Here is an 11,954-nt window from a genome sequence, read left to right as displayed (position 1 = left end):
CTCGATCGTGGCTCTCGAGCCTGGGCTTCGGTCATGGCCTCGAGCTTAGGACTCGGTCATGGCCTTGATCATGGCTTCGAGCCTGGGACTCGGTCATGGCCTCGATCATGGCATCGAGCATGTGCCTTCGATCGTGACCCTCGATCTTGGGTCCTAATCCTGGCCCTCGAGCCTTGCCTTCGATCATGGCCCCCGAGCTGGACCTTCGATCGTGGCTTCGATACACAAGCTCGAGCCTGAGCCTCATCAACCCTGGGCTCGATACATAGGCTCGATCACAGCCCATAATGTCCAACAGAAGAGAAAAAATTACAGCATTTTTTAAGTCCAACTTTTGATCCGTTAACCATCCGAAACTCACCCGAGACCCTCGGGACAACCAAATATACCAATAAGTCCTAAAACATCATACGAACTTATTTGAAATCTCAAATCACATAAATCGACGCTAAAATCACGAATCATGCTCTAATTCAAGCTTAATGAAACTTAGAATTTCCAACTTCTACATTCGATGTCGAAACCTATCAAATCAAGTCCGATTGATCTCAAATTTCGCATACAAGTCATAAATGACATAACGGAGCTATGAAATTTTTCGGAACTGGATTCCGACCCCGATATCAAAAAGTCAACTCCCCGGTCAAACTTCCAAACTTTAAATTCCTATTTAAGTCATTTCAAGCCTAATTTAACTACGAACTTCCAAATAAAATTTTGAACACTCTCCTAAGTCCAAAATCACCATACAGAGCTGTTGGAATCGTCAAAATTCTATTCCGGGGTCGTTTTCTCAAAATGTTGACCGAAGTCAAACTTGGCCTTTTAAAGCCAATTTAAGAAACCAAGTGTTCCGATTTCAACCCAAACACTTCCAAATCCCGAACCAACCATCCCCGCAAGTCATAAATCATTAAAAGCACATACGAAAAATTTTATTTTAAGGAACGGGGTTCTAAAAGTTAAAATGACCGGTTAGGTTATTACAGAATTTTCACAAGCTTGGTTGGGGTAAGTGTTTTATATCCTAAAGTGAATATATTTTATGAATCTATGATTATATTCATCGTTTAATTCGGATTTAAATGGAAGAAATCAAGATGTTTGCAAAATCTTCCATAAATGCAAATTTAAGATTTGGAGGTCGATTTGTTATTAGAATTTGATAAAATTGGTATGGTTGAACTTGTATCGGAATGAGTGTTCGTATTTCATGAAAATTATGTCGGGTTCCGAGAGGCGGGTCCCGCGTTGACTTTTGTTGATTTTTTAGAATAAATTTTTAAGTCGATGTATTATTATCCGGAATTATTTCCGATGATTTTAATGAAGTTATACAATTGATTTGGATAGATTTGTCCGAAGGTCAATTCAAGCAAGAAGGCAATTTTGGAATATCGGCATAATTTCAAAAAAGTAATTATCTTGCTTAACCTCGAGTGAGGGAATTACTCCTTAGGCATCGAGTCTTATATGCCATTTGTGAAATGTGAAAAGCCGTGTACGCGAGGTGACGAGTACGTACTCGGGCTTATATGTACAAATTTTATTGGGTTAAAGTCTTAGGCATTATTGTGTAGTAAATTGGATAATCGTCTGTATTTATTAAATCATCTATTTACCATGCCTAAATCCTTATTTGTTGAATTTATTTTTATATGACAATTTGATATGATTGTTATTTGATTATTTATGTAATTCCGTGAGTTAGTTGGTTTAATATTTCTTGGAATTTAATCTCATTATGGATATTTCCTCTGTAAATAATTAATTAAATAAGCTTAAGAAGAGGTATTTATATAATTATTGAGAATGTGGATTAATGAAGGCGCTGCCCTATGCTGAGTAATTTCTATCTATGTTAATTATTTTTGAGGTCTTATACACATTGTGTGGAGCCTTCGACTATTTATTTTGAAATTAATTGATTTGTTGTATTCTTTGGAATTGGTTGTGGCCATTGGGGAAATTGTGATAGGATTTGATTTTGTTATGTTGTCGTGATAATTTTTCGTGTAAATTTTTGTGTTGTGTGAGTTATTATTTCGAGGATATAAGGGTAGCATTCCAATGTTGATATTATGTGGGTATAAGTGTGGCATTTTACTGTTGTTATGTGTATTGGGATATTGTCTGAGCGAATTGATAAGGGTGGCTATATGAGCGATAAGGGTGGCTATTGATATTGTGAGGGCGAAGGAATAATGGAAGCTACTATATGAGTGATAAGGGTGGATATAGGAGAGATAAGGATGGCTATTGCCAGGGATGATATGTGATGATGTGGAGTGGTTGCATTGATAATTTTTATATGATGTTGTGATTTTTCTTGTATTTATTTTATACCTTGTGCAATTTGTCTTGTTGTTGGTAAATTGATAATAGTCTAATTTATGTTGAAATTGGGAGCCTGTGGCAATTGCCAAGAGGATTTTGAAAAGAAATGTGGGCACAGGGTGCTGTGAGTAAATAATGATGATATTGACACGTGAATTGTCAGTGCATATGTGATATGAAAAGTAGGCACGAGGTGCCGGAAAAATATGATGATTTAATTATGGGCACGAAGTACTGTAAAAATATAAAAGTGGGTTGAGACCCGTATTTTTATGATTATGAAATGAGGTGTCACGTGGTGACTTTTTATTGAAAGAATTATATTCAAAATATTTACTTGAAAGGATTTTTTTTATTCAAAAAGTATTTATTGACAGAATTATATTCGAAAGATATTTATTTGAAGAAATTATATTTGGAAGAAATTTATTGAAAGAATTATATTTGAAAGATGCCTATTTGAGAAAATTATGTTTGAAAGAGATTTATGGAAAGAATTATATTTGAAAGATATTTATTTGAGGAAATTATATTTGAAAGAGAGTTATTTGGAAGAATTATATGTGAAAGATATTTATTTGAAGGGCTTGATTTAATTGGATGTACTTGTATTTATTATTCGTTGAGCGATATTAGTGGTGTTCTTGTTGCCCTGTTGTACATATCACTGGTTGATTTGTGTTGCCCTTATTGTTATGTTGTTTCCTATTATTTTTGCATATTATATTGCACAAGTTATTAGACTAGTGAGTGTCTTGACTGTACCTCGTCTCTACTCCACTGAGGTTAGTCTTGATACTTACTAGGTACCGATCGTGGTGTACTCATACTACACTTCTGCACATTTTTGTACAAAGCCAGGTGTTGGAGATATCGGACTCGGACAAAGTTAAAGTGTGATCGCAAGGATTCAAGCTAGAGCTGCTTGGTCGTCGCAGTCCCTTGGAGTCTTTTCATTTTATTGTACTGTCAACTCTTATTCGAACAGTATTGTATATTCGATAATTGAGATCATTGCATGTATTCAGTTAGAGTTCGTGACTCAGTATTACCAGTCTTGGGAAGGTTGTTATATTTGTAATTATTTCCGCTGTTAATTTTTTAAAAAAATATTTAGCTTGAATTGTAATTAAAATCGGCTTACTTAGTCTAGTAAGCTAGACTAAGTGTCATCACGACGCCTGTGGTGGGATTTTGGGTTGTGACAAAAAGAAGAAAAGGCATTAACCAGTAAGGAATTAGAAAGAACGATAGTAAAAATTTGAATCTTTGGTTCCTCCCTCGATTAGAATATATGTCCCCCACTTCTTGCAATTAAATTTATATAAATAATTTTTCGGATTGCTAGGTTTCTTTTCTAAAACTTAATTTTATTTTGTTTTTGTTCCTCTTTTTCTAAAACAACACCTTATTCTTTGAAAATTATTTGTTTTCCACCATCAGAGATATAACAGATAATAAAAAGCCTTCTTTTTACATGTAATTTTTCCAACTTGGACAGAATCCCTTATGGTTTCAATAAATTACACTTTGTTGCTTTGTCCCGTAGAGTTTATAATATTCTTTGTAGAGTTTATAATATTCTTTATAAAGTACTATGACGTGAAATGAAATTTTGACATACTTCAATTTATCAATATTTCAAAAATATTTATATAAGTAGAAAAACTTTTGAAATTAAGATTTAACTTAATTTACTGTGATTAAAGGTGGTGATCCTACTAAACAAATAGGAGTATATAAAATTGACTAAATATCATATAATTATGTCTGACAATTATGTGCTACTGTCATTCTACTTTGTAATTTTTAGTCGTTCTAATAAACAAAGTCTGCATTTCATATTGTAAATTGAAAAAAGGCATATATAGAGAGAGAGAGAGCTGCAAAACATAGATTACGAGGAGTGGGGGGAAAAAAGAGTGAGGAACATAAAATAAAATTAAAAATAAAAAATTATTAAAATTATGTGTTGCGGTGTTGGCTTCGATGAAATCCCAAAGTTTCTAACGACTCAGAACACCATAATCTAAAATACGGAAGAGGCATAAGGATTAGATAGTAACGTACAAAACTCTATGGCAATTTGCTTTCGTTGATATTTGCACTTGATGATCTTCATAAGTTCATCCAAATAATTTGACGTAGCATAAATATAAAAAAATAGGACGGTTGTGACTTCAATAGCTGTTTGAATCAGAAAACATAGGTTTTTAAGTGTTATCTTTTTTATTGTAGTTTCCTTCTCCCAGACGAATTTTCTATTAGATTGTCATTTTTTACTTAATAAAAATATATGTACTTGAATTCAAGTTTTAAAGGAACAAAATCGTAATTGAATAACTTGAATTCAAAATTTTAGTTATTAGGTAAAGGTAATAATTATTTTCGTAATATTTAGGACAAAATTAACTTTTGTTATTAGATCTTTCCTTACGTAGAATATCCTAAATATTAGGAAAATATTTAAATATCTATTTTGTCCGTTGTGAAGTCACATTATAAAGGGTAAAAAAGGCGAACGACATTTCATTAAGGCCTTCGTGCTTTTAATATAGTATAGATATATGTCAAATATACATAAAATATATTCAGATTTCATAAATACATCAAATACATAATACATGCATCGAATATGTAGAGAATTATACATTTTTTAAATAATTATACGTCAAATATATGCTATATACATAAAAAGATATGCATGTATTATGCATTTGCCTTTGAGAGAAGAATGGAAAATGTGATTTTAAGAGCAACTAGCAATTCAAAAGGAAAAGTTAATAGAAAACGGTTTGTGTATAAAGTTTAGATTAATGACGAGAGAGTATTGTGAATAGATTAATATGAATCAAAACTGATTCCTTAAATTGTTGGTTACTCCCTCCGGTCCACAATAAGTGATCAATTTGCTTTGGGCACGCCAAAATATAAAATTCTAGACAAAAATAGTTAGTACGACTAAACTACCCTTAATTAAATATTGCAGCATAGTTAATGTGAGGAGCAAAATACTTTTTAGGGATACGTACATAAGGGTAATTTTGGAAAAACAAATTGAATTTTTTCTTGATTATATAAATGGACACTTATTTTGGACCAAAATAAAAAAGCAAATTGGTCATTTATTGTGGATCGGAAGGAGTAGTGTTTAAATGTTTAAATTTACGAAATTGAAGGCCATTAAATGAGGTAAAGAATCTTTAAAAATGCTATAATTATAGATGAATATGTTGTTTTTGGAATAAAACAAAAATACTATTACTTGTATAAATATTTTTTAATAAGAATCCTACCATGTAAAAATCTCTAAATAATAGTAGCAGTAGTAGTTGCATGGCTTATTTAAAGTTAATCATTGTATAAAGAAGACAAAATATGTCAAGAAAAGCAACCTTTAGCTGGCCAGCAGAAACCACATATATTACATGCAACTTTACAATTTAAGCATTAGCTCTTATTTCTTTCTTTTTTCCTTTTTAATCAAAGCCTGGACCCCTACCCGTAGATTAATAACCCAATAAGTGTACAATGAAGAGGAAGACATACATTATTTAAATTGTATTTTGATTGCCAAATGGCTATATATTTATTATTTAATAATTATTAAATAATGTGTATTCTTAATTTAAATTGGAACTCCCATCTAGTAAAACCTATTGGATAAGCTAAGTTATTATAGACAAGGAGTAGTCTAATGCAAAGGTTAATGCCAAATAGGAGGGCATTTGCCTCAACTTCATTGTTAGAACAATTTCCATAATAGCATCAACTAAATAAAACAAATAGATACAATACTTTCTAACAAATATGTTTTCATACCTGGTGCTCAAATCTAATTCTAATTAAGGATAAATAAGTATTTAGCGCTGCATTACAACCCTTGTTGTCATCAATACTTTATTTTTATTATTCTTCATCAAGTAACTTAATAGCTAACTTTAAAAGAAAAAAAATATACATATATAACATTTGTACATGAACACAAATAAGTATAAGAGAAATTATAAGAGAAATGAGTTCACTGGCTCAGCAAGTAATAATATAACAAAATATATAGAATGAGAAAATTATAATTTGGCCGCGGAGTTTCTTTACTATAAAATTCTTAACTCAATACTTAGGCAAATTGTTAATTTAATAAACATACATATAGCAAGAAGATCATATGCTTCACAATATAACTTTAAATTCACCCTTATAACCCAGCAAAATATTTAAAGTATGATAAGCATTTACCAAGAACAAATTACATAGACTCATGCACTTGTCCCAATAACCAGCATGCTTGTTTGTAAGAACACACATATAATATATTTCATAATTAAGTGAAGTCACAACATTTTTTAGAATCGTGCGTATATCAATACGAAAATCATGTATTATACTTCTTCCGTCTCAATTTATGTGACGGAGTTCCAATTTTCAAAGTTAAATGAGCTTTTTTTTATTACGATCTTTTATACGCTTTTTAGATATTTTAAATTGTTAATTATTATGACTTATGGTATATTTTAGTAGTTTTAAAAACATATAAAGATTATATGTCTGAATCACGGTCAAAATTGAGATATTAACTCTCGAAATCCGAGTTCAACCACATAAATTGGGACATACGGAGTAACTATTTATGGATAGAATTATCTCTTTACTAAAAGAACAATTAATTTAATTTTTTCACTGCACACATTAAAGTTAAGGACAGCTTGTCCTTAATTTTTACAATGCACACATCAAAGTTTGTCCTTAACTTTTACAATGCATACATCGAAGTTAAGGACATCATGTCCTTAACTTTTACAATGCACACATCCAAGTTAAGGACACCATGTCCTTAATATTTTGACTGCACACATCAAATTTAAGGACATAGTGTCCTGTTTTTGCAACTTGTACTGATAAAGTTTAGGACATGATGTCCTTAATTTCATGACTACTGTGTAAAAATTAAGGACATAGTGTCTTATTTTTGCAACCTATACTAATAAAGTTTAGGACATGATGTCCTTAACTTCATGACTACTGTGTAGATATTAAGGACATAGTGTCCTGTATTTGCAACTTGTATTGATAAAGTTTAGGACATGATATCCTTAACTTCATGACTGTTGTTCTAAATATTAAAGACACAGTGTCCTGTGTTTTGTAACTTGTATTGATAAAGTTTAGGACATCTTGTCCTTAACTTCACGATTGTTGTATAAATATGTCCTGAATTTCCCATTTTCTTGACTTGCAGGATGGATACAATATGTATTATAGTTGCTTTTAATGGTAGATGAACTGCAGACTATAAGTATCTTGATCATCAAACAAAGCTTGTTCTATTACATGAGGCAATTCGATTTGAAGATTTCATTAACCAGGTATTTGAAGTTATTGAATTGGATAGAGACAAGTTGGAAGCAATGATATGGTTTGATATCAATCTGGGAACAAGCAAGGGAATGCTTGTATCCAAAGATTTAGATCTTCACCCATGTATAGAGTTACTAAAAAGTCATTCACTCTTCAAGGGCTGTCGTTTCATTGTTGATATTTCGAAAAGAGTTTTTGATTCTACAAGTACCTTTGAACATGTCAATACAGAAACTCAACAAGACAATCAAGACAAATGCCAACAGATAATGGAAATAGATGTGGTTGAAGCTCAACCAATAACTGAAGAGGTGCTTCAAATATTTGATTCTATTCAAGTAGAAGGACAAAGCATTATATAGATTGACAACGAACAAGCTTTGGATATTCAAGTCTTAGAGAGTGCACCGGTAATAGAAGAAGTTGCTGAAAAAAACTTTACTCAACTAACTAGACAAAGCTCAAATTCGAAACAAAAAGAATCCCCAACTACGATATTAAGAGAAAATGCTTCGTTGGATGAAATAAAAGTGGGATCAATATTTGACAAAAAGAAGAGTATAATTAACTGTTTTTCCAATATAGCAATTAAAGGACATTTTGAATTCAAGGTTGTTAGATCAAGCTCAACAAGATATTCGTTGAAAGGCAATGATGATAGGTGTGGGTGGTGTGTGCGTGCTTTCAGAATTAAAGATTCAACACTATTCAAGATAGTAAAGATTGAGAAAAATCATGACTGCTCAGTTAACACTATGAAAGCTGATCAAAGGCATGCAACTTCAAAGTTGATTAGTGGTTACATTATTGACAATCTTCGAGACCCAAGGTTTGAGTTACACCAGCCTTTGTCGTGGCAGAAATGCAAAAATTACATGAACTAGACATTGGTTATCACAAGGCGTGGCGTGCTATTCAACGTGCTTCAGCTTTAATAAGAGGAAATCCTGAAGAGACTTATGAATTATTGTCTTCATACTTGTATATGATGAAAAGTAAAAATCCGGAAACATACACTAACATAAAGATAGATGACAACAACAGGTAAACAATCAAAAAGAGTTTATTAATCTGTTTTATAAACTTTAGGACATGGTGTCCTTAACTTGGATGTGTGCAATGAAAAAGTTAAGGATATGGTGTCCTTAACTTTGATGTGTGTAGTAAAAATATTAAGGACATGGTGTCCTTAACTTTGATGTGTGCAGTAAAAATGTTAAGGACATGGTGTCCTTAACTTGGATGTGTGTAGTGAAAAACTTAAGGATATGGTGTCCTTAACTTTGATGTGTGCATTGTAAAAGTTAAGGACACAATGTCCTTAACTTTGCTGTGTGCAGTGAAAATATTAAGGACATGGTGTCCTTAACTTGGATGTGTGCAGGAAAAAGTTAATGAGATGGTGTCCTTAACTTTGATGTGTGCAATGAAAAGGTTAAGGACATGGTGTCCTTAACTTTGATATGTGCAGTGAAAAAGTTAGGACATTGTGTCTTTAACTTTGCTGTATACAGTGAAAATATTAAGGACAAAGTGTCCTTAACTTTGATGTGGCAGTGAAAAAGATAACGAGATGGTGTCCTTAACTTTGATGTGTGCAGTGAAAATATTAAGGACGTGAGTGTCCTTAACTTTGATGTGTGCAGTGAAAATGTTAAGGACGTGGTGTCCTTAACTTTGATGCGTGGAGTGAAAATGTTAAGGACATGGTGTCCTTAACTTTGATGTGTGCATTGTAAAAGTTAAGGACATGGTGTCCTTAACTTTGATGTGTGCATTCTAAAAGTTAAGGACAAGTTCTCCTTAACTTTGATGTGTGCACTGAAAATATTAAGGACATTGTGTCCTTAACTTTGATATGTGCAGTGAAAATATTAAGGATTTGGTATCCTGTATTTTTAACCTTCTGTTAAACTGTATTTTCAGGTTTCTTTATATGTTTTATGCATATGCATCATCAATAGCTGGTTGGAATCATTGTAGACTAGTGATTGTTGTTGATGCAACTTTTTTGAAGTCAAAATATCATGGTGTTTTAATGATTTCAGTTTCAAAGGATGCAAATAACCAAATATTCCCACTAGCCTTTGGAATTGCGGAATCTGAAAATAACAATTCCTATGAGTGGTACTTTAGTGAGCTTCGCAGTGCAATTGGGAGCCGTGACAATTTAATTTTTTTATCAGACAGGCATCAATCTATTGCATATGGCATTGCAAAGGTATATCCTGAAAGCCACCATGGGATTTGTATCTATCATTTGGAGCAGAACCTAAAGCGAAGGAAAGTGAAAAGTGAGGTCATAAAACTTTTTCAAAGTGCTGCAAGAGTATACAGGCGCAAAGAATTTGATCTATACATGTCAGATATAGCAAAAGTTGATAAGAAGACTTTTGACTACTTGATGGAAGAACCACCGGAAATGTGGGTACATTCTTATAGTCCACGACGAAGATATGACATGCTCACAACAAACATAGCTGAGTCAATGAATTCTGTGCTATTAGAAGCAAGGGAGTTGCCTATATTAAGAATGATGGATTTCATCCAAGTGAAGCTACAACGTTAGTTTTATGAAAGAAGAAATGAAGCAGAAGGAACTTTTTATGACGTTTCTTGTTGGGTAGAAGAGGAATTGAAGAAAAAGATAGATTTAGCTTTTACTTTAAATGTAAGTATTATATTCTTACTTAAGCTTATTATTTTAATGATAATTTAACATAATGTACTAACTTATAGTTTTTCAACTTTGAAGGTCTTCCCTGTTGATTCATGGCGTTCTAGAGTTGAGGAAGAAGGAATTACTTTCTTGGTGGACTTAAACAAAAAAATATGTGATTGTTTTCAGTTTCAATTTGATGAATTGCCATGTATACATGCAATTGCAGCTATCGAGAAGAGAAACATCAAGAAGTCCAATTTCTGCTCAGACTGGTACTTAAAGGAATCTTGGCTGAAAACATATGAAAGACAAATATATCCTGTAGGAAATACAGATTCTTGGATTGTACCAGAGAGTGTTAAGTCACAAATTATTAAACCTCCAGATTTCAAAGTCCCGCCAGGTAGAAGGCAGAAGAAAAGGCATATTCCAGCTACCGAATCATCAAAAATAACATTCAAATGTGGTCGTTGCAGAAGAATTGGTCATAATAGAACATCTTGTATATATTCTCCGGCAGTCCATCCATTTTCAAGGAAGCATAGAGAATAATAGATATATCCACTTATGTTTATCTACTCTTTTAAGCTTTTGCTATAAATTGGATTTATTTAGATTGTTTTTATTTGAGCAAGTAAACATTAGCATATGGTTATATAAAAGATGTCCTGAATTTTCAAAGTTTCTTTGCACTTACTTGCTCTTTATTTTTTTTTCTTTTTTTGGGAGTTTAATTTACCTTTGTCGGACCAATTATTGTTTATGAGATTTTATTCTTGCCGTAAGTAAACAAGAAAGTCCTTTTCTTTATATAATTTGACGCCTGCAACTTGCTACATTTTTATTTTTAAAATGAGATTGGTACAAGTAAAACTTAAGGACATAATCTTTTACAAGTCCTGAAAATTTCAAGTATGAATCTAATATTAAGGACATAAATTTCTAAAATGTCCTTAACTTCTGGATTATTATCTAGATTTCCAGAAGTTCAGGACATTTCAGAAAAATATGTCCTGAATATTATTTTCATCCTTCAACAAATCAGGACGTTTATGAACATAATGTCCTGAAGTTCTAAAACAATCAATGTATCTTTTGCTATATCTCTACAGATTTAATAAAAAACTGGCAATTTAAAATGGACAAATCAGTAGTTATAAAATTTACATCTGCAGCTTGCTAAACACAACTTGCTACATCTTATTTTTAAAATGAGATTGGTACAAGTAGACTTTAGGACATAATTTTTTGAAACGTCCTGAACATTTGAAGTATGAATCTAATATATAGGACATAAATTTCTAAAATGTCCTTAACTTCTGGAAATCTCAGTTTATTATCTATATTCCAGAAGTTTAGCACATTTAAAAAAATATGTCTTGAATATTATTTTCATCCTTCAACAAATAAGGATGTAGTTAACAGATTTTGAAGTTCTACAACAATCAATGTGTGTTGCTTTGAATTTCTAAAAACTTCAAGACAATTTAATTAAAGATTGGCCCTTTAAAACTGTGAAAAAATGGACAAATCAATAGTTAACAGAAAGAAAGAAATTAATAATATGATGCCTTCATATTACTGCTGAAACTGTAAT

General features: G+C 32.0%; 1 protein-coding gene across 1 annotated transcript; it reads left to right on the top strand.

The window, feature by feature from the left end:
* Window positions 1–7,745: 7,745 nt before the first annotated feature.
* On the top strand, window positions 7,746–10,909 carry LOC142164082 (uncharacterized). Its single transcript, XM_075221254.1, has 6 exons — window positions 7,746–8,006; window positions 8,307–8,524; window positions 9,562–9,587; window positions 9,744–10,259; window positions 10,323–10,366; window positions 10,451–10,909. Exons 1-6 carry the CDS (start codon window positions 7,746–7,748, stop codon window positions 10,907–10,909), a joined length of 1,524 nt encoding a protein of 507 aa, XP_075077355.1.
* The last annotated feature ends 1,045 nt before the right edge of the window (window positions 10,910–11,954 follow it).

Source organism: Nicotiana tabacum, chromosome 9 (assembly GCF_000715075.1).
Source record: "Nicotiana tabacum cultivar K326 chromosome 9, ASM71507v2, whole genome shotgun sequence".
NCBI classification, from domain to species: Eukaryota; Viridiplantae; Streptophyta; class Magnoliopsida; order Solanales; family Solanaceae; genus Nicotiana; species Nicotiana tabacum.
The sequence above is the reverse complement of the archived record's forward strand: the minus strand, read 5'-3'. Positions and strand labels throughout refer to the sequence as shown.

Coding starts and splice junctions, on each gene's coding strand:
- LOC142164082 (XM_075221254.1), top strand. CDS start 7,746: ATGATATGGTTTGATATCAATCTGGGAACAAGCAAGGGAATGCTTGTA. Junction 9,588..9,743: donor TATTAAGGATTTGGTATCCT/GTATTTTTAACC, acceptor TAATGATTTCAG/TTTCAAAGGATGCAAATAAC. Junction 10,260..10,322: donor CATCCAAGTGAAGCTACAAC/GTTAGTTTTATG, acceptor CTTGTTGGGTAG/AAGAGGAATTGAAGAAAAAG.